The 22,201-nt window shown below is 42.3% G+C and overlaps 1 protein-coding gene across 2 annotated transcripts in view; it reads right to left on the bottom strand.

The window, feature by feature from the left end:
• LOC311203222 (paralemmin-1-like) overlaps positions 1-22,201 on the bottom strand; it is a gene marked incomplete at both ends in the record, with an annotated part of 131,458 nt that overhangs the window by 72,176 nt on the left and 37,081 nt on the right. For both annotated transcript variants that reach the window (XM_084277876.1, XM_084277877.1), the window contains one exon: positions 12,502-12,582. In XM_084277876.1, coding sequence (XP_084134002.1) covers positions 12,502-12,582 — 81 coding nt within the window. The remainder of the gene's footprint in view (positions 1-12,501; positions 12,583-22,201) is intronic.

Genomic DNA, 22,201 nt, shown 5'->3' with positions numbered 1-22,201 from the left:
GATAAAATCCAGGCGTTTTTCAAAGTGCTTTTGCAGCATCCCCATGTTACTGCTTACATGGGGAGAAGATAGTCCCTTCAATACAGCAGCTGTACACCCAAAAAAGATATTTTGTGCAGCTTTTGTTTTGGCCTTTGTTTGTGTGAAACATACAAGCTACAAAATCACATGATTTCTTTCTCCCAGAAGCCCCTTTTTTGACCTATTAATAGCATGAATTCGAAACTGGAAAGCATCAATGGGATTTTTTTTTTAAAAGACATATTTAGAGACAAGAATGCTATGATCTACTAGAAATCCTCCCTCTTGGGTGAAATGTCAGCATATTTTATCTAAAACAGGAAAGCTGGTAGCTTTGATGTTTTGGCTCTCCTTTTTAAGATGAAAATTAAGGCGTTTATTAAATACTATACTGAGGAACCCAGACAAAAGGACTCTGACAAATGGAAACATTTATAGGAAGCATTTCTTAAAATTCAGTGGGTCGATTTGCCAAGCTGTTGAGGTTGCATGTATTTATACACCCACTGCAAATACAATAGGCAACAGGCAGGCACACATCAGGGGACCACGCACAACTGTCTTGCTGTCCGTGAAATACGTCCTCACTTGCCTGACGACTGCCACAGAGCTGAGGCAGTGGGTAGGGGGAAGAATCTCTCCTCTGCCCTGAGTAAATCTTTCCCAGGGCATTTGTGTTGGGAAGGCTTTGGCAGACATACTGAGATCAAGGGTGGGCCGGGTGCAATAGAGATGTGGTGGCAGGAGTGTGCTGGGCACTTGGGAGCAGCTCCTGGGTACAGGACAGTCCAGTGAGGCAGTCAGCATAGAGGCAGCCCAGCCTGATGTAGCTTGGAAACAAAAGATGGTTTTCTGCCATCTGTCCTCTAAGAAATTTGGGTTATGCTTCTCAAAAATAATCTTGCAAAATCTTATCCCAGAAAGAACAGGGGGTGTTTCTTAAATCTGCTAGAAGTGGAATAGTTGCATGAGGATGGAGCCTGAAAGTAGCTAGCTGTATGAGCTACCCCTGCCTAACAATGTTGTGCATTTGTTTAACTTAACAGTCTGTGACTAAAATGGCCACAAGCTAGTATTTCAGCATTGCTCCCCCTTCATTGTCTGTTAGGAGGTTTAATTCTCTACTGCCTCTTGGAGCTTCTTTATGAAGCAAAATTGTGCTGTATGATTAGACATTATCAAAATTATAGAGGGCTCCAAGAGTCACCAGGCACTATTGTAAAAATACAGGTATGTGTAACAGCTCATTCCAATGGTGGAATGTAAACATACTTTTCAGAAGTCACTGCTTCACTGGTACAACAACAGCTATGCTATGTGCCATTTGGTATAAGTATTCCTTCAATTACTGCAAGAGTACAATTTCTTCAGGGCTAAATCCTTCAGCAGAAATTAGATCATGTCATTAAAAAGGCTCTCCGTAAGTGAAGTGGAAAGGGCACTGGGCTTGTGATGCTCTAAGGTCACCACTGCTCTCAGGTGATCTGTTTTCCCTGCGCACAAGTGAGAATGCAGAGGCAACTGGCAGCTCCGTGTTTATTTTGTTCAAGTGCATGAAAGCAGAGTGACTTCTGCACCATGCAAAAAAAGAAAAAAAAAAAAAAAAAACAAAGTCATAATTCTGTGTACAGGTCATGGTGAAGACTGAAAATAAGTGAACAGGTCTCAGACAGGACGTTAGGAAATTGTGCCAAATATTTGACACAGTAATGACCATAAGTGCAGTCCACAGCTCTCTTATGTGCTATTTATTCTGTTTTCATGTTCCAGGACAGTAAAGCCTAAGCACTGTAGGCTGTTTGTATTTGGTGCTAGCAAGGAAGTAATGCATAGCCCCTCAAATACATGTAGTAGAATTAATGCTATATTGAAAAGAAAATCTTTACTTCAGATGCTGCATTTTGCTTTAATGTTACCTCTGAAGTTTAAATATGAGGGGACGTTTTATTATAGCAATCTTTTTGGGACCATTTTCATGTATCATTATACCCATTACATGCCATCTCCTTGCTTGTGAAAGGTGACTAATACTACCCATATAATACTTGCTCATTTCAGACCTACTTCCATAAATATTGTTAATAAAAAGTAACACTTTTCCAGTCCTACATGAAGTGTGTCTGTGTCTTAACCTCATGTCCAGACACATTTGCCAACTTGCCATTTTACTCTCTATGAGAATATAAAAGCCAATTCTTCTGTGCTGCTACCCTCTGAGGTAGTTTCTTCAAGCAGGTTCTTTTTGGTTTTTGGGGTGTTTTTTAAATTTTAAAATTTTTAAAAATAATTAATTATTTATTTACAAATGCTTAGAGGGGAAATCAGCACTGTATCTTCTTGAGAGCCGTGCTTGCTAAAGTGTAGCACTCCCTTAGCTACTGAGTAATTTTCTAGGAAGCAGAGAATTCTGAGGAGAAACAAGGGTCAAAAGTTGACCCAAGACAGCCCCCTCCAGTAAAATGTGCCTGCTCTTGACAAACACCACTGGATGTGGAGTATTCAGGGTAATGATGCTCTTCTGCACCCTGCAAAATGGCCATTAATGATCCCTGCTGATTCTGCTGAAATCAGTAGTGGTACAGCAAAGGCACTTATTGAAACTTTTGCCAAGTTGAAGTTTTGCCAAAAGTCTTTGGGTTTTGAGGCTTGAAGACTACCAGACATTAACAATTCAGAGATGGATTTATTTACTTTTATGGAATTATTTTTCCCCTCCATGCAATTCCATCCTGAAAAAAGGTGAATGCAAGAGGCTGGTACCTCAAATTCTCAGATCTGCATCTAACCAGCCCAAGCCCTATTAAAAGAGTGCAATAAACCTCTTCCTTTGCCTGGCTGTGTGCCAGTCAGATATTAGCCCCAAACACTCCCAATTACAACTCTAGCATAGCTGGCTGCATTTCAGGTTTGTACTCTACATTTCTGAAAGCTCCTTGGTACAAAACGCTGGGTTTTCCAGGCAGATCTGGTTCTCTGGAAGCAGCAATGAGCCTGGGTTTGCTATTTGGGAACTACCTGGAGAACCCTGCCAGCAGAGCATCTACAAGAGGAAGTGTTTCCTGAAGCAGCAGGAAGCATGGTCCCAAGCATCTGCCTGGGTCAATGAAAGGAACACAGGTGAAAGAATGACCACCAATAAAACTCCTCTGTGATTCCTCCTTTTTCCTTCCTACCCATTCCTGTAGCCATTCCAAATACTACACCTTTTACTTGACATGTTTTTAGGTGGCTTCCCCTGCCATCTGGCTGGCCCTAGCCCAGCTACTGCAGCTAACCCAGCAGGTCTGGGTCTGGCCTGATGGTGTGCAGCACAGTTGCCAGCATTAGCAAAGAGGTTACTGGGACGTGGATCTAGACTATGGAAGGCCTTGTTTCTTTGCTGGCAGGCCTCCCCTTGCCTTCCAAAAATAAAAAGAAAAAAAGAAAAAGAAAAAGAAAACCCTAATGTGTTTGCATGTCTGTAATGCAAACAGGCATGTTAATGTTAGGTGCCCTTAAATAAACAAATGCAGAGAAGGGCTAGTGGACATAAGCAGTATGACAGGCAGGTACATTTTGAAATAAGCAGCTCCTCAAAATGTGCTCCTGCATGATGCTGTAGTTCTTCATTTTCGGGTAGGTGAAAAAAACAGTCCAGCTCCTTGACCAGACTGATGCACAGTTTTCCTGTGTGGGCTTTCAGTGAGAGAGAGTCTGCTTGCAAAAGAGAGTAGAGGTGTAGTACTCAGTAAACACAAAAGATTTTCCTCTGCTCTGCTGCAATATGAATGTGGCCTTGTACGGCATGACTAGCCCTGGGATGCCACAAGCAGCCACTTCCAGCTTGCTGGTATGATCTGGTTTTGCTTAACAGCAAAACTTTCTGAGCCTTTCCAGCTATCTAAGACACTTCTTGTAGCCTAATGTGGATGTCTGCATGATACATGGATATGACTCAAGCATTGTCCAGATTAGGAAATCAGGTCATGCTTGCAGCTTAAATGTAGTCTTGACTTCAATCATGAGGTCATAGTTAACATAATAATAATTCAACAAAAAGTATGTTAACTGGTGGAGCTTAGCCAGCCCGAGACCCAATATCATGTTTGTAAATTAAACTATAAATAGATTAATCTATAAATAGATTAAATATGATCCAGTAGACTTACAACTTTATTGTTGTCAATCTTTGCTGGAGAAATAAACACAACATTTCTTGGAAATGTCTTAAGGAATTGATGCTATTTTTTAGAAGAATACATTTGGACCAAGAGTGACAAATGTTTTCCAACAGTCACTTAACATGTATTCAATGCGGAAAACATTAAAATGCATTAACTTTTTTAAAGCATGTTAAGACCTGCCCACTGTAACTGACAACCTTTTGTGACCAGCAGTGGGGACTGATGGTTTAACCCCTTCCACAGTTTCTTCTCAGTCACACAGGCACAGGCCCTCTTGTCACTTGCCAGAGTTTTCCCTTTTCATAAAACCCTTACAACAGGAGTCCTGTCTGTCCCCTGGGAGCCTTTCTTCCGCTTTTCTGTAGCTGCTGGAGTGGCAGAAATTAGCTACAGCACCAGTGAGACACTGGGCTATGGGTGAAAGGGGGGTGCACTTGGAGACATGAGTAAATAAATAGTAAATAAAATAATTAAATAACTAAACAAACATAAACTAGGGTCACTTTTATGATAACCACCACCCAGCACCATGGCAGCCAAAAGACTTTACAGATATCATCCTCCTCCATTTTTTGATGTATCTGGTACCCTTGACAAGGTACCTTCAGTTCCCATCAGTATTTGTTCACTCAGTCACTGCTCTTTCTCAAAGTGCACGCTCGGCACGCCAACAGAATGCACTGAACAGTGCAATGTGACTGCAGAAACAGGTGAGGGAAGACTGAGGCAGTTGGCAAGACTTGTGTTCACTTGGGAAGGGCTAGATCTCAGCTGGGTGTCCCCATGATATGGCAAGGGGATGCTAGAGTGTGGCTGCAGCATAAGCCGCGTGCAACCATAGCTGTGGATGCACAAGGAAGGTGTGTCTATGGACAGCTACTGGAGAGGTGGGTGTGATGATAGCTATAGCTCCTTCAAGAGGGTCTCATGCTTTGTCTGTTTAAAAAAAGCTCACAGGAACAGGAATTGCAGCTGTACAGAGAGAGGCCCAATTAGGACCACTCCAGGGGAAAAAAGCAGCAATTGTTTTACGTCCTCTGAGTAAGATTCCCATCCATTATCAAGATCACCAGTGTAAATATTTTGTGTGCATTGCTTTTAAATGGTTCAGGTCCCATATTTTATTTAGCTTTGTAAACCAAGTAGACAGTTGTATCCATACAAAGATGATGAAGAAGAAATAAAACCCAAGCTCTTTCAGCTGCAAGGAAACCCACCACAGCAAGAGACATTGTCAAGATTCTATGACAAGACACAATGTTTGTATCTCTTGCTCAGACAATTCATCAGCCGGAGTCCCGGTCTGCACAGAGTAGTTTCACTGGCAGTGAGGGGACACAGCTTGCTACAGACACTGCAACAAGAGCACACGTGGTGCCCGGAACAGTGGCCCAACCAAGGAGGAAGTTTCCCAGGGGGCAGTCAGATCTCCACGCTGGGAAATACTCCAAACATAAAGGCACAAGAATGAGCATGGGAGCAACCTGCTCCTGTTGCCGGGGTGTGAGGAGACCTCCAGTCCACTCAAACAAAAATTGTTTTATGAATCCAAGGGAATGTCTCGGTTTCCCAGGGAATTTTGGAGCTGGAGTAAGAAATAGCTCCAAGCCAACTGGAGCTGCTGGATTTCATGTGGTTGAACTGAAAAATTGAACAAGATCCTGCTCTACAGATACACACATGAAAAGAGTTTGATCACACCTTTACCTCCTGGAGCCAGAAATTTAGGTATGGTGTGGTTTTTCCTGTGAGTACTCATTCCATGTTTTTATGAGAAAAAAAAAGGAAAAGCAACAACTTTTTCTTGAATAGTTAACATCTGAGATTTTGAAAACTGGTGACTCTCCCCCAAAACAAATCTGCTTTGCAAGTTACCACCATTATTACACAGCCACAACTGCTTTTACTATTATCTTCTGAAAAAGTAATTTCCTCTCTACATTTAGTCTGTCCTCAGCTTCCTTTTATCAATCCTTCCCACATACACACATCAGTCAAAGAGGGAAAAAGAAAAGCTATTTTTCAGAGATGCCTTTCTTTTTTGGTCTTAAAAATTCTCATATTCACTGTTTTAAAAAGTTGGATTCCGGTCACATGAATTAATTTTTGAGCACCCACGAGGAGCGGCTGTGTTTGATGCAAGCTGTAAACATACCAGAGCTACTGTGGCGTAGTCTGGCTAAATCAACTGGTCACTGCAAGTGGCAGTGACCTGCTCCAAAGACCTTGTTACTGGTGGAAACATGAGTGGCAGTTTTGGTGGGTTTTGAGAAAGTCCTGCCTGTATAGGGACACCTACGTACATGGTCATCCCAGGGTAACCCTGCTTGAGTTCAAAGCTCAACTTCCACAACAATACCTTTTTTCCTGAATAAAAGTATTCTTGCAGAGGGTTTTAACCAAAATTGTAGTATAATCAGCTGTGTGGCAATGACGTGCGAGCACATCATACGGAATACAAGTTAAAGAACTCCATCAGAAGAGGTGTGGCCAGCAGGGACAGGGAGGTGATTGTCCCTCTCTACTCTGCCCTCGTGAGGCCCCATCCGGAGTCCTGTGTCCAGATCTGGGGCCCCCAATACTAGAACTGTTGGAGAGGGTTCAGAGGAGGCCACAAAGATGATTAGAGGGCTGGAACACCTCCCCTATGAAGAGAGGCTGGGGGAGCTGGGTTTGTTCAGCCTGGAGAAGAGAAGGCTACAGGGGGACCTCATTGCAGCCTTCCAGTACCTGAAGGGAGCAGAGGAACAGGAGGGGATTCAACTTTTTAAAAGGGTAGACACTGGCAGGACAAGGGGGAACGGACTAAAGCTAAAGGATATTAGGGGAAAGCTTTTTACAGAGAGAGTGGTGAGGTGCTGGAACAGGTTGCCCAGAGAGATGGTGGATGCCCAGACCCTGGGCATGTTCAAGGCCAGGTTGGATAGGGGCCTGGGCAACCATGTGTAGATCCAGGCCTGGAGGTTGGTGGCCCTGCCTGTGGCAGGGGGGTTGGAACTGTACGATCCTTGGGGTCCCTTCCAACCCATGCCATTCTATGATTCTTTTCTATGATTCTATGAGTAAAGCTACCATCTATTTGTGGTATTCAGTTTGTGTAGCTGGCTGGGAGAAACTACCCTATTTTGGCTAAAAGATTTTATCTGGGAATTGATATTTTGTTTTGTGATTATTTGAAAAGGAAATATACAAGGATTTTTTAAAATCCCTCTTTTCCAAATGCTACTTCCCAGCAAGGATGTCGTAAGGTTTTGTACTCTGTAAAAAATTCAGAAAGTGCAAGTTTCCTAAATCCTTCAGCTGTGCAGTCCTATTCCCTCTCCCACTTCCTTTCTGCCTAACGAATCTGGATTTCTCTTCTGAATCATTAAACAGGTTAGCAGAGAGGCAGAGAGAAGCTCTCACTTGTTACTGATGGAAACATGAGTGCCACATTTGGTGGGTGCCTCTCTTAAATCCTGGAGAGGTGAGCTTCTCAAGGTAAGGTGAGCCAAAGATGCTAGCCACAGAGAGGTACAAACAGGGGTCCCCTATGATCTGGAAATGGAAATTTCTCTCCAAATCAGCTTTTAACCTCTCCATGCTCCACAACTGCAGTTGGGAAACGGAAATGACAAAACCTTCCAGCCTCACATATGTGTGGTGGAGTCCAGTATATTAAAACAGAGGGTTAGCCTGAAGCTATCATAGCAGACATCACATACCAGAAAGAGTGTCTGACTATTAATAACAAGTGGTTTTCGGGGCTATTGCAATGACCAAGTTGAGAAAGGAGATTCTCCATGAGAGATATTTTTTTGTGTTTGAATAAGTCACCATTCGGTTGAAGGGTTAATTTACTTGAAAATTATGAAAGGATACAACATAATTGAATAACAAGATTCCTTCATTCACAGAAGTTATCCTTGGTTTTCCACACTGTTGCAGATAGATAGATAGATAGATAGATAGATAGATAGATAGATAGATAGATAAATAGATAGACACTATCTGATTTATATTAATATATATTTATATGATCTGACTGGTTATTTTAAAACTAGAATAAATTGAAAATAGCAATATAACTTTGGCATAATAAAATTAAAATTCATTTATAGATAAGATACTTTCAGATAAACCCATAACCTTACAAAATCTCTGTAAGATAAAAAGGCTTTCCTTTCCTTCAGAGTAAAGATGCAGTTATGTTATGGATTAAACGTTCATGAAAGGCAGTCTTTTAGAAGCAAATGTTAACAGAAATAGGTCCCTAATATTTATACCACTCTGAAAATAAAATAACTGAGGTAAATGGATTTATTGTAATAGTTAAAGTAGCAGAGAAGTAATTTTTCATTCAATTAGAGCTTTTGTGCTGTTTATTTTATTACCAGCCACCACCAGAGCTACAGTAAATAATTACAGAAATTCTGTTCAACTAACTGCAGAGGCAGCCAGATCTTGGAAGAAACCCTTCTACCCAAGAATTTATTTGAAATAGTAAACAACTCCATTAAAACAGGCCTCCCCAACTGCTGCCTGGCTGAACAAGCTCATAAAAGCAGCTGTTGCTTGTACATTGTCTCTCCAGTGCAACTAACCACCAAAATAAATGATTTTATTCCTCAGGAAGCCACATGTCATTGATGGTGCGTTTGCATAAAGTGAATTTTGCCCACTTTTCTGATTTCAAACTATAGAAGCTGGTAACACCTACTCTTCCTGTGGGCATGGCATGCCCTGAATACGACTAACTAACTGCCAAAGCATGAAGTTTAAAATCTATCTATTCTAAAACAGAGCACAACTTGTGTTACGTGAAAGAAGAAGGACTATTTTGGTATGAAAGATGGGAGCTCAGGAAACCTGTTGCAAATTGCCTCTTATTAGAGCAAACCATGTTCAATCTCAAAAAGTGGTGCTTCAAAGCACCTTTGTAACTTTTCCAACACCAATGGTCTTTCCAAAAAAGCATCTGATTGTAACACGAACACACCTCCTGCCCCAACAGCCCTGAAGTGCCATGTGGATGTTCTGTGGCCACCAACGTCCCTACTTTCCAGAGATTCATGAAAGAGATGATAAGGCTTTCACTGTCAGCAACAAGGGAATTCTGTTTTGAGAGCCTACACTACTCCAGACTCTCTCCTACTCCAGACTTTCACACTTGGAGGGTTTTGCTTGATTAGCTCTGAAACTCACACAGACCATTAATAGCTGAGCCATGTTTTTTGTTGCAGTATCCTCAGTCACAAAGCCATTGGCCTCATTCTCAGGAGCCTTCTCAAAACACGTTGCCAAAGCTTTGTCCATATTCAGTGCTGACATTTACTAACTCTGGTATCTGCTTGGCTGGTCTGCCTAAAACAAGGGGGCAGCCGGTGCCATTCCCTTATTTTCAGCCACGTACATCACACAGGAAAAATGAATGAATTGGGAGTAGACTTAAGTCATTTTGCTAGAGGTCTAATTGGCATCAGCAACTTGAAAACTGTAGGTAATCCAGCATAAACATTTGCAATATACTATTTCTATTAGATATTTTTCCGATGGGAATAAGATAGTCTGAAATTAACAGAACTCCTGTAGCTCCCAGAACCTTTATTAGGTAACCAAACATGCTATTTTACACAGTATATTTCAAAAAGAAAATTACTGCAGCATTGCACAAAAATGAATCAAGCCCATTGAATCCTGGCATGAATGTCTTTGGGTGAACTCAAGCTGTTATGTCTGTGGGATCAGCCCAGATACTGCAGAACCAGGATTAACCCAGATATTCTTTTCAAAGGTTTCTCTGCAGCAGATTTTAATGAACAGTGATGTGAAGTCCTTACACCCTGCACTGGCATCAATTTCACAGCGTTCTGAGTAAACACATGGGTTTCCTTGGTAAGCTTGGTCTCTTTTCGACCTGTATTTATGTCTTGCATAGGATTAGTTGAAATCCATATATTCAGGAAATGAACAATGTTCTAGCTAGCACTTCTGAAGGAAAATGGATGTGCTTATTTTGGGCTGTGTGAGCCAGGCTGTGGAACCAGATCAGGCTGGGGGACTATATTGAGAGCAGACTTGGAGGCCCTGGCTTGCTCAGAGGATAAACAGCTTTTCAAATGAGCAAAGTAGCCTGGTAGACCAAATACCATTTTGGTTATCACCCCACTCAGCCATCAGAATGCTCACCATAGCACCAAAACAAAATGCAGCTTGCTTGGCCTGTCTCCCCAGAGCAAGGGAATTACATGCTTTTACCCTGAGCCTGGGGCCTCCCTCTGTTAGGAAGGGCCCAGCAGCAGTCAATGAGCATGAACACTGCAACAGACAGACTTCTGCTGTTGCCTCATCGAGGTCTAGCAGCAGAGAGTTGTCTGGTGGCACAGTGAGGTGGTACAGGTAGCTCTGGTCATCACAACCACTCCCGTTAAAGCAAGTTTAAATGACAAGTGACGCCACTGAACGGAGAGGTGGAGAAGCTCCTATCATAACATGATGCTCCTCCTAGCACCTAGCTTTGTAGACATTAAGTCCAGCTGTGATTTTAGCTGAGAAAGCTGCCATTTTAGATTTCTGTACCCTGATCTCCCCTTAGCTTCATGTATGATTACTGCTCCTGCTGCAGGCTGTGAGCTAAACAATAGAGGGAAATAGTTAATTTTCATGTGTATCACTCAAGAAATCCAGACAGCAATCTGCATAGCAGGGCTGAAGTCAGTGCCAGTTTACAGCAGCTGAGGGGTTGACATCACTACACCACCTTGAGAGGTTTTACTTTTCCCTATGGATGATAATAAAATCAGTTTAGCCACAGCTATATCAAAATAAATTAGATTAAGTAGATAATTATCAGAATGGGCTTTCCAAAAGGCTCTGCTTAAAGAATTTAATGAAAAAGCATCATTCAGTTAGCTTGGAAACGGTTAATGTGATGGAGAAATTGCTCAGCTTTGCAGCAAAAAGAGAAAAAGCAAGCATCATGAAGGCACTGGAGAGGCATCTTACTGCCCTGCTGCATCATCCTATGGTCGTCAGAAGAAATTCTCCCTTGCCTGTAGCCAGTGAAATGGCAGCTCCTGTTGCTCCACACAAATTCAATCACATCATTGACTGATAACACCAAAGGCAGTCTGTGACATCCACAGATTTATGGTGAACCTGACAGAGCATTTGTGTAGGCTGCAATCAATTACTTGGGCTTAACTGCATCATGTTTACCAGAAAATGAGGAATAGTTTACTGAACGTGATGGCAGGGGCTTGATGAGGCAGGAGAAGGACCCTGCCTGTAGCATAACTTTGGTCTGGTCTCTGAGTGCATGTGTGGGCACAGAAGATATTCTGTGCACCATCTCCCCACACAGGTGCACTGTTCAAATACTTACTACTGCACAAGCAACTAAAATATCTTATTTTTACAAAAACATCCCAATTCACTTGCTGCAAGGACAAACTCTCCAGTCCTGATAATCTTTTTCAGATATTTTAATCATGGCAATTCCTCAGGCTTCCCTGCTGAACTAGTCTAATGAGATTCAACCCACAGCTGCAGGCTGGTTACAAAAAGATCACATATACATTTTTGTTATTCTTTTTTCTATGCAGAAATGTAAAGACAAACTGATAGGAAGAATAAATGGTAGAAATAACCAGGGTGACTTTCAAATGAAGCTATCTGCAGCTGTCATGGAGTCCAACAGGGACTGGGGCTGCTCAGCACCCTGTTAAATATCAAGGCACCTCTCCATGTAGGCACGCACATATGCATCAGACCCTCCCTGCATGCATGCATGCCCGTTTTTCTTATGCTATATATGCCTGATAGCTTCCTCCTACAAGTCAAGCTTTATACAGACACAGACATGCATGCTAATTAACATCTCCTCTGCAATACACACACACACACTCCCCCAAACATGCACACATACAGACACACACACACACACAACCTAATGACAGGCACCAGAAAAATCCAGCGCAGCTCTTCAGGCAGAAAAGCACTCACTGAAGCCATGCAGTGTGCACACCCAGTCCACAGCGATTGGTGTCTTATCATTATGTATAATAAATAACGGTGTTTAATAATAACAGCCCCGCCGTGCTGCCTGCGCTCACACCCTCCCAGCTCCATGCTCCGAAGCTGTCTCTGCAGCATGGTCCTGTGCATGAAACACACAGAATGAAAGGCACGCAGGACAGGATCACTGCAAGAGATAGGCTCCGGCAGTGAAAGCTGCTTCATGTCGGAGTGGGCTCTTCCCAGCTTTCAAACGTGTGATCTGCATGTCTAATAACGAACAGATTTAGTGAATCCATTGTTTCTGGCATCAGTCCCTTACCTTGAAATGCTGCAGCTGAAGTATCTGGTCCTCAAGCTGTTGTCTCTTGCCTTCTATTTCTGTCTGCCTTTTCCTTTTCTCCTTGGAAAAATAATTTGAGAGAGAGAGAGAGAGAGAGAGATCGCGTCAGAGAAACGGAGGCTTTAAGGATTGCAGATTCATAAGAGCATATAAGCAGTCAAACGCATCTGTACAGATGTCACCAGTCCCATTTCACCTGCTCCTCTGCCTGCTGGTATGCAAACAGCAGTGTCCTGGGAAGACGCCAGCCCCAGACTAGTCGGTTGTTCGCCAGCAAGAGAAATTCTCCTCGCTCACTCCCGGCAGTCGGAGCAGCAACAGAGTGCACAGTCCCAGAGGAGGGGAGAAAACAGGCATAACAGCTGAGAGAGAAGTTAAAGGGACAAAGATGTGCTTTTGCATTTGAGATGCTGGGCCAAAAGCATGGATTGCACGGTGCAATTGTGTGACACTGAGGGAACACGAAAGTGGTGGGTGGCATCACGGAGGAAGGGGGCTGGATTGCAGACTGTTCTATCCTGGCAAGGCTGGTGGTAAGGTTTTCCCTGGGCTCAGTGGGGAGAAGGTGTTTCTGAGAGATTGCGTGGGGTGTACCTGCAAAGTGAACGGGGTGGACACCACTCCCCATCCCCCTCCAAGTTTAAAATTCAAGCTACCAGCACACACCAGCAGCTGGCCTTTACTGGCACTCAGAAGTTGCGCTGACCAAGGGCAGCAAGGTCATTTCCACAGCTGAGGGTTTTCATGGTCGTGTTCATGAACCTGGTCACTCACCCGTGGCCAGGCTGCTCCCTGCAGCAGGCAGCAGAATGCCTCAGGTGTTGCAAGGAGAGAACCGCCTGCTTTTCTCCCCTGCAACACCTTCCTTCAGTGAAGGATCAACTGTTTGCCTTCCGTCAGTCTCCTGCACCTTGCAGCCAAGACAGGAATACTGAGTAGTAAATGGAGGCAGCCAGATAAGGGTATCAGCCTTATTTTTTACTGGAACAACATTTTATTACTTGTGAAAGCATGTTTTTGTTACTTAAATATTTCAGTAGCTGGAAGGTTGGGCTTGAAGACATTCGGGGATTCCTTAAATCCCCAAAGTAATTTTTTTGTCCCATCTCTAGGTGCCCCACAGATGCTCTGGGAATTGTATGCTTTCCAGGGATTTCAAACCTTCTTGTCTCTTCCTCAAGGGGTGTACATTAGGATGCTGCCAATGCAGAAATTAATTGTGTTTATACTGGATCTGAATCCAGAGCATTACATTTACAAGGAAGATCAGGATTTTTCTTTTTTTTAAAATTTTTTTTTTTAGATACCAGGCTCCCTAGAACCAAAGCAAAACATGGAGCTACATAACAATCTGGATCACTCCTGCCAAACAGTGAGACATCAGAACAGTCATGGGAGGGCTGGAGTAATGAAGCCAGAAGAGGCGAGTAGTCAAATGATGCATATGTCAAGCAGTTCTCTAATACACTGCAGGCTCTTACATGTTGCTTGTGTATATCTACATTTTCACACACACACACTCTCCGCTGCCTGGAGAACATTCCCTCTGAACAAAAATACTCTACTGAAGTTGTTTCAGAGAAAGAAATTGCCTTTTTGGATAACTAAAATGCGACAAACGGTGGCTGTCTTCAGCTGAAATGCAGAAGATGGCTTGCATTTGTGCACACACAGACATACAAAATGTATGCATACACCTTTAAAAATCCTTTGTTATATAAAATTGATAGCCTGTGGATCATCCCTCATATTACTCCTCCAATCCCCATCTCCCCTTCACATTTTTGAATGGAACAGGCCGTTTTTGGACGGCTCAGAGGTTCAAAACACCCAACACTCTTCAGGGATCTCTCCTGCCATTTTCTTCATTCTGCAATATTAACAGTGTACTTCAGAGACTGAAAACCAGAACTTGCTCTTTGCTATTTCCTTAAATAGCTGGCCAGCCATGGACCGGAATAAAGTACTTCTAAAACCTGTTCCAGTTAATGGCCTAATAGTCTCAGAATAAGAATAATTCTGCCCTGTTTGTGCCAAGCTGGCCGGATGACGGGCTGTCTGGATTTCACATATCTAGACATTAACACTTCACATCTGACACTCCACAGGCCAGCAGAAAACACCTACATCTTCACAGTTACTCGACTTACATTTATATGTGTGTATATACATACCTATAGTTGTATATTTACATATACATACGTGTGTATTCTACCCTTCACAAAAACCTTTTTGCTAAAGCACACGATTGGAATCACCACAGAACCTCCTCTGGCCGTTGGTGTCATGCCGTATAATGGATGTGACAAGACAACCTTATAAAGCATAGATGGAAACTTCTTTTCTTTGTGAGAAAGGGAAAGCACTTAAGAGTATTTTCCCCGTAGGCAGCAACACAGCAGGCACTAAAATACTCGAACTACTTACTAACTAGTGGGTTTCTGGGGAGTTAAATTGGAATATTGCTCGTGTTTCCATTTCGCTGGCTTTCAGTCAGCCTGATTGCACACCCCTACCCTCTAATTTTGCATCGCAGCTATGGCTGAGGAGTGTGACAGCAAGAGTATTTTTTTCTCTGAAGATTGAATGAAGCATGGCATTGGTAATAAGCTATCTTGATGACCTTCAGGTCACTAGATCGCCATCGATTTACATTTCTCAGAGGCAGTGAAGGACGTGGCTACATGTGATGCTGGTTTATATGGGTGTGTTCTGAAAAAAATGTGGTGGAAGGCTGGACTTGTTGACAAAAGCCCCAACAAAATCAACATGTCAAGAATTTCTAACATACAGTAGATGAAAGATGAAACAACACCCCCCCCCCCCCCTCCATCCTTATGCAGGACCCTGATTCAGAACTTTTACTGAAAACACTGGCATGTAAATCATGTGCTCACACCTGAGCACTTAAAGCATTTTTCTATGCTAAGACAGTAAATGTTCCTCATTACTCTGTTCACATACTTACAGATATCTTTTTCCAAGTATGCCTGTTAAGTTACTTATTTACTAAGGGTCCTGGCACCAAGAAAGCCAAGTGCTTGCTTTTTTTTTTTTTTTTTAAACAAACACGATCACTCTGGACAGCTTCAGTTAAATACATGTCCTCCTCTTCCCCGCCCCTCCCCCCCTTCCTTTCCTGCTATGCAGGGAGTAATCCATCATTACTTCAGCTAGCAGGTAGCACTAATCACCTCTGAGAAATAACCCCAAGAATACCCCTAATGTCCTGCCCTCCCTTGGGGTGCTCAAGCCATAAGGGGAAGGACAGGATGGCTGGGAGGATGCTTGGGTATATGAAAGACATTTTGCACAGCTCTTGCACTTTTTGATGGGGGTAGTAAAAACTGTCACCTGGGATGTCAAACACACGCACACACCTTGATGCTGTTCTGTGGACACCAAGTGCTGTTTTGTTTGTGTTTTTTTTCTAGAAGTGATTATAGAAACTAGGTTGAAAAGAAGTGGTGAAACAAGCATTGAAGCCAGTTTTACTGTTAATGTGGTAGATATAAAAGAAAAGATTTGTACCTAGGGGTGTGCTGCTTTTTTAAGAATACAGATAGTCGTCACAGATGGCTACCTTTCTGAAATGGTAGAGGAGTACCATTTTGGAGGTACACACAAGACACTCTGAACATTCAGGATGCTCATGAGTAAAATAAGATTTAAATCTTACAGCCCTGCCTTCACCAAAAAAATACTAGGAAAATATGAAAGCACTTGATGGTTTTACTTGCAGACCCAAATGATGGGAAAAGAACACAGGTCAAATGGCAATGGTACTCATATCCTGAAATCTGTTCCATGAAAATGAGACATGTGCTTGAGCATTTACACGTGGATGTGCAAGATGAAAACTGTAAACTTATTTTCTTTTCCAAAAAGTTTGATTTAGAAAAGGAATTAATTGCTGCTTAACACTAAAGGTGGCCAATGCCACTTTCTTATTACTAAAAAAACATATATATTGGATAATTAATGAGACTTCATGCACTTGGAAGAGAAAGAGGTGTCAGGGGGATAAAATAAAGATCTGTAAAATCATGAGTAGTAGCATGGAGACAAACAGTGGGCCTCTACTGCTTATTCTGTGTTCCCCTATAAGAAAAAAAGGGGCATCAAGTGGATGGGGCAGATTTAAAGACAAGTCACAGGTCTAATGTGGAAATCCCTGTCTCAGGATGCTGTGGGAACTAGAAGATGATGGGGGTCCCAGGGGAGCCTGGGGACACAGAGAAGGAGTACTGTGCAGTTTACTACACGAATGGAAACTACATCTGGTTCAGGAAGCCCCTGAGACACATATGGTTTTGAGGGTGTCTGCTAAGTTGTACGTTTTTTCTTCTCTCAGGCTCATGATAACACCACTGATTTTTTTTTCATTCATCAGAGAAGGGGTGCAGGATTTTTGTCTGAATCATGTGTTACATTTGATCAAAATAACCTACAGTTTAGTGTCAGACTTGTCAAACTGTTCTAGTCAAAAAAACCCCAAACAACCACAAACTAACAAAGAAAAAAAAAAGCCCAAAGCAAACATAAGACCTTGAAATAAACCCAAGTTACACCAAAGTGCTTCACTGTGACAGTGCAGTCACAGAATACTTCAGTTTTCCATTACAAAATCATTTTTGTTCTTGTTTAGAAATCTGCCTGCACAGTGTGGGAAGTGATACAGAGATTATTCAGCTCACGGAGTTGTAACTGTCTGCAGAGAAAAAAATGCACTTCTAAAGCTGTGTAAATCTTTGGGGCAGTAAAATCTTGGTAAAGCCCTCTGCTCTCCTTGCATAGGTAGAAGAACCTGATTTCTTTGGTTTAAAGCCAGATCAGACAGGTGCAGAAAGCATGCCATGGAGCAGGCCAGAACCAAATTCTATTCAGTTGTCCTCACTGAGAAAATACACATCCAGGTCTGACACCTGGCTAAGGCTTGTGGTGCAGGTATCCAGAAGAACATAGTTGGAAAAAGAGAAAAAATCCCCAACCAAACAAAAACCTGATGAGGGTCTTGTGACCCTCAAGGAGATGGGCAGCACCATACCAGAGAAGCTACCACCGGCAGTTGGAGTGAAAAGGTTCCCCACTGGTTTTATCCTGCACACCAAGTGAGTGTCCAGACCACCACAGAGGGTAGAAGAAGGGCAGCTTCTGCCTGTCGCACCAATGCAAAGCAAATGCACCCAAAAATGGAACAGGTGGATGGAGGAAAATTACAGTCTGCTCCAAAGCAAGGAAAACAGTCACAAAGAATTGTCTTCAAGGAACCACATGAATGTCTTCAGTAGACATTATTTTCTCCACTCTGCACAGTTGGCAGATACCATTCCCTGCTTATTTAAAGCTTACAGCTTTTTAGGGCAGCAAGTAAAGAAATAAACAAGCAAAAGAGCTGCTGACACCTCATTTTTCTGTTGCCAGTTCAGGGACATCCAGAACTCTGGGAGAAAAGGGGCATCTGGGTTCTGCTAAAGATTTCAACCTGCATTTAGCGTAATCCCAAGAAATCACTCCTCGTGGAAACAGAAAAATTTCCCAGGCACACGAGTTTCAATGACCATCTTCACCGTGGTGATGTCACAGGTCTCAGCAGTGAAATAAAATCTAGACATTTGTTTCCTGTTTTGCAGTCCAGGAGGAGTGGTTCACAGGAAAGAAAATAGTAAAAAAAGAGGAGGCTCGTTATATAATTATTCTCCCCTCTCTATTTTTGGTTTTTTTTTAATTTTTATTTTCCCCTTTCTTATTTTTCCCTTCCCACCTACTCCATTCCAGACTGGTCAGATCTTTTATTTTCCTGCTGTGTTTGAGGAGTGGAAACCTCACTCTCCTGACAGCAACCATTCCTACCAGTTTCAGTGACATAGCTCAATACTGCCTGCACTTTGCAAAAGGCAGTTCTAAATGTTTTCTGCTGCTGTACAAAGCATACAGTTGCAGTCACAGAAAAGGCAGGGCGCAGAACTGAAGTACAGGCATTGTCAGAGCAAAATAAAGATGCCTCCAGGATTGGTGGCAGGATGCCTTTCCTTTTTGGATCATCAATGCCCATTTTCATCACTTGCTGCCAGCAAGTGGAACCCCGTTCTGCTACGTGTATCAAGCTAGATCACCACGTGTGCTGTCAAGACCATGCTTAGTGAAAGTTGTCTTGTTACAGGTAGCCAAGCAGCCTCCATTGCAAGCTGACTCAGCATCTATATATTGGAATCCAGCTTCTGAACACAGTGAAACTACACTCTGTGCTTCCATGTAGCCTTTAAGAAACTGCCACCCTTTTTCACTCTTGCAGTTTTCCTGTGCCTGAGGCTTGTTACCTAAAGCACAGGTCCATTATTTTCAATGTCCTAGGACCACTGTGACTCATCTTAGTGGACCCTTTCTATACTGGAACAAAGCTAATTGTACCTTGTGAAGTTCTAGGTGGGATGCAGAGACAGCAGGAGTACAATATGCTGCTGCAATGCTTTCCACATACGTTCTATATACCTACATATCTTATGACAAAGCTGTGGCCATTTCCATCCTTGCAAGTAGATGGGTTATTTAGGAATCAACAACAGCTCCCAATTGCACAGGTGTAGCAGATAAATGCCAGAGGTGAGCATGCAAAGCCCACCTAAAAGATAAGGGCTGAGTTTAGCTCTCTTCCTTAAGCTTTTCATGGCTGTATGCACAGCAGAAAACAAAGGAGAGGTTGGAGACAAGGTAAACAGCAAACGGTCAGGTATGCCCTTCACCTCTCCCGTGTAACTGGTTTAAACTAGAGTTTGCTGTCACAAAGCTGGATTCCCATTACATGGTCAGCCTGCCACAGCACACCGTAAGTGTCTTGTCATCTTGGTTTTGGGCACAGAATAGACTTAAATCACACAGGCTGAGGCTGGTGAGAGAGTAAACATAAGAGCCTGGAAGTTATGGAAATGCTTTCTTTCTCATACATCAAAGGGGAAAGCACAATCACCTGCAGGGAGCTGAACCCCAAGGATGAAGAAAGAAAATCCCCTCAGGCCAAAAATATAACTTCTTTCATTGTAGTCTTGTATGTGTTCTCTTCAGTAGTCAGTGTTGGAGAAGTTAGTTGCTTAGGCACAAGAAAAAGAAAGGAAGAAAAAAAAGGGAAGAAATGGAGGGAATGGAATTAAAAATGGGGAAAAGGGAGGGAAAGGGAGGGGAAGTAAAGGGAGGGAAGGGAATTCCTGTAACCAACCAGTAAAGGATCAAACTGCAAAAGGAGCAAAAAGCAAATGTAAAGGATCAAACTGCAAAAGGAGCAAAAAGCAAATATCTCTGGTCTGCAGACCTCTTTCTTGCTGATTTCATCACTTGCATGCAGAGTAACAGGTTTTGCTTAGATGGCTAAAATATGCTTGAAAAATCCCTTGCATGATGTCGAAGGATGTGTTTCTCCTGTGCTGAGCAAATAGAGTCACCCTGCATCTGTGTGCACATTTCCCACAACCCAGGGTTCAAGTAAGAGAACTGTAATAGTCTTCCTGTGTGTTTGGGATTAGCTCTTGATCAGAGCTTCTGAGCATGGCTGCTACAAGCTCACTGCCAGAGCCATACCTGAATTAAGCAGGACAAAGCTGCCTAAGAGGACAAAGGATACTCTCTGGTGAAGACAGCAATGCAAACCAAAAATTTCAGCTGTCCTGCATGCTTATAATTATAGCTCCCTGGTCACTAAATGCAGCCACCATGACATACACAGACAGCGACCGCTTAATTAAAATCACCATGCATCTCAAAAAGCAAATACAAGGATGGCAGCACTCCCAGGACAACAGCTCTTAATGAAAAGTGATGAACAAGGGAAGGAATTTCCTTTCAAAAAACTCCCTCATTAGCATGTTTGAAATGGGCGATAATGGAAAAATGTCTCATTGAGATGATGAAGTAAAATTGTTTTATGAGAAAACATGGCTCCTCTGATATCGTATGGGGAAATTACCACTTTGATGGAGCAGTCATCCCCATTTTGATACAACCAGGACTTCACCTGCAGTATCCTCCTTTCACTGAATGTTACTGGGTCACTGGAAGCAGAGTTTCAGGTCTCACACAACCCATGTGCCTTTTTGAGAGGGACACCACCACTTCAGTCCTTGAAGTACAAAAACGTTGAGTTGACTTTTGTCCTTTCCTCCCAAGTTTGAACTGAAATTGAACATGGGATGAGACCCACAGATTTTCCTTCCCTTCAGCTGCCACTTTTTGCTACACATTTACAATTTCATTAAGGGTGTCAGGCTCTTAAGTAGCTGCTGAAAGGTGACCACTGGCACTTGAATCTTTTCTGGGAGATGTGACAGTGAATCAAACAGATGTCCCATGAATGTCAAATTCCCACCCCTTATTAACTCTACATCAGCATTTCTTCTAAAGCATCCAAGTTTTTACACTAACCCTGAAAATGGTAAGAGCTCAGGACCACCCGAGTCCTGTTCTATATCATCAATTATTTCTTGAAAGTGCTCAAAAGACCGCACACAGCACTTCAGTATAAATCATGAAATAGATGGATTTATCCATTATTTTGGATAATCCTTAATACCAGTCATAATTGAAAGGCAGATGAACGTCATTACCAAGCATCTACTTCAGCTAACCGCCAAGATCATAGCTGTGTAGCTTCCTAGCACTGTTCTCTAGTGTCGTCATCTAGCAAATTATTTTTCTTCCTAAAAATAAGGTGGAATTTTCTAGATAAAGTTGCATAGAAAAAAATTCTGAAATTTCTTCTGTTTTGTCCAGAAGACCAGAAAAATTCTGAAAGAAGCTGCTTTTAATAAACTGTAATTTTCTGTACTTTTCTTAAAAATATATTTAGGTTAAAGACCATTAAGCAGACTGATCTAAGTTTTCATTCATAAGAATGTGCAAGAAGTTTTGTCTAGACTGAGTAGACTATTTGTAGAAAACCAGTTCATAAACTCCCTACACTCATGTTGGACTTGGTTTAAATCCTTGCTGTTCAGTGTACACTTTTTCATTGCTGCTGAAAAGGAGAAAGTCAGGATTTGGTTGGTATGGGCTTAATTTAATCACATTTCCACAGCTCCAAAGAAAACTTGTCTCTTTTGTACCCTCATGTCTTGTACACTCCTTAAATACCTCTTCATGCTGCCAAATAGGATGTTGTAAAGCTTGGGGAAGCATCTCTGACTGCAGCAAGATGCTGAATGTGCAGAGAAACACTCATGCAAGGCTGACCTTGACCTACAAAGCAGGTACTGATCCTAATGTTATGGCAACCATTAAGGAATTTTTAACTCTTGCATTAAGAAATGAAAAATAAATTATAAATTATTTATAAAGTCAAGACATCCAAGATGAATCTGTGATTCCTTGTGCTGGTTATGTATGTATTATTTTTCACTTCATATAAACTTAAGATTGGAAGTGCCAGGACTGTGATTTCAGTTGTTGCCCCCCTCTATTCAGTTTAATTGCACATATGACAAACAACGTAAACTTCCCTGATACACAGAATATGAAATGGGAAGAAGAAATAGCATTTTCTGTGGTGGAAAGGGAAAAACACTGCTCTGGTTGGTCAGCGTGGGGCAATGGCCAGGACCTGCAGGGACAACACTGGCACTAATTCTGGTATTGAATCACATCCAGCTTTTTTGCTTTTACCAAAGTAATGGTAGAAAAGACCTGAATGAAG

The sequence above is a fragment of the Gallinula chloropus genome, assembly GCF_964237585.1.
Source record: "Gallinula chloropus genome assembly, chromosome: Z".
NCBI classification, from domain to species: domain Eukaryota; kingdom Metazoa; phylum Chordata; class Aves; order Gruiformes; family Rallidae; genus Gallinula; species Gallinula chloropus.
Note: the sequence above shows the minus strand (reverse complement) of the source record. Positions and strands in the feature narration are given on the sequence as shown.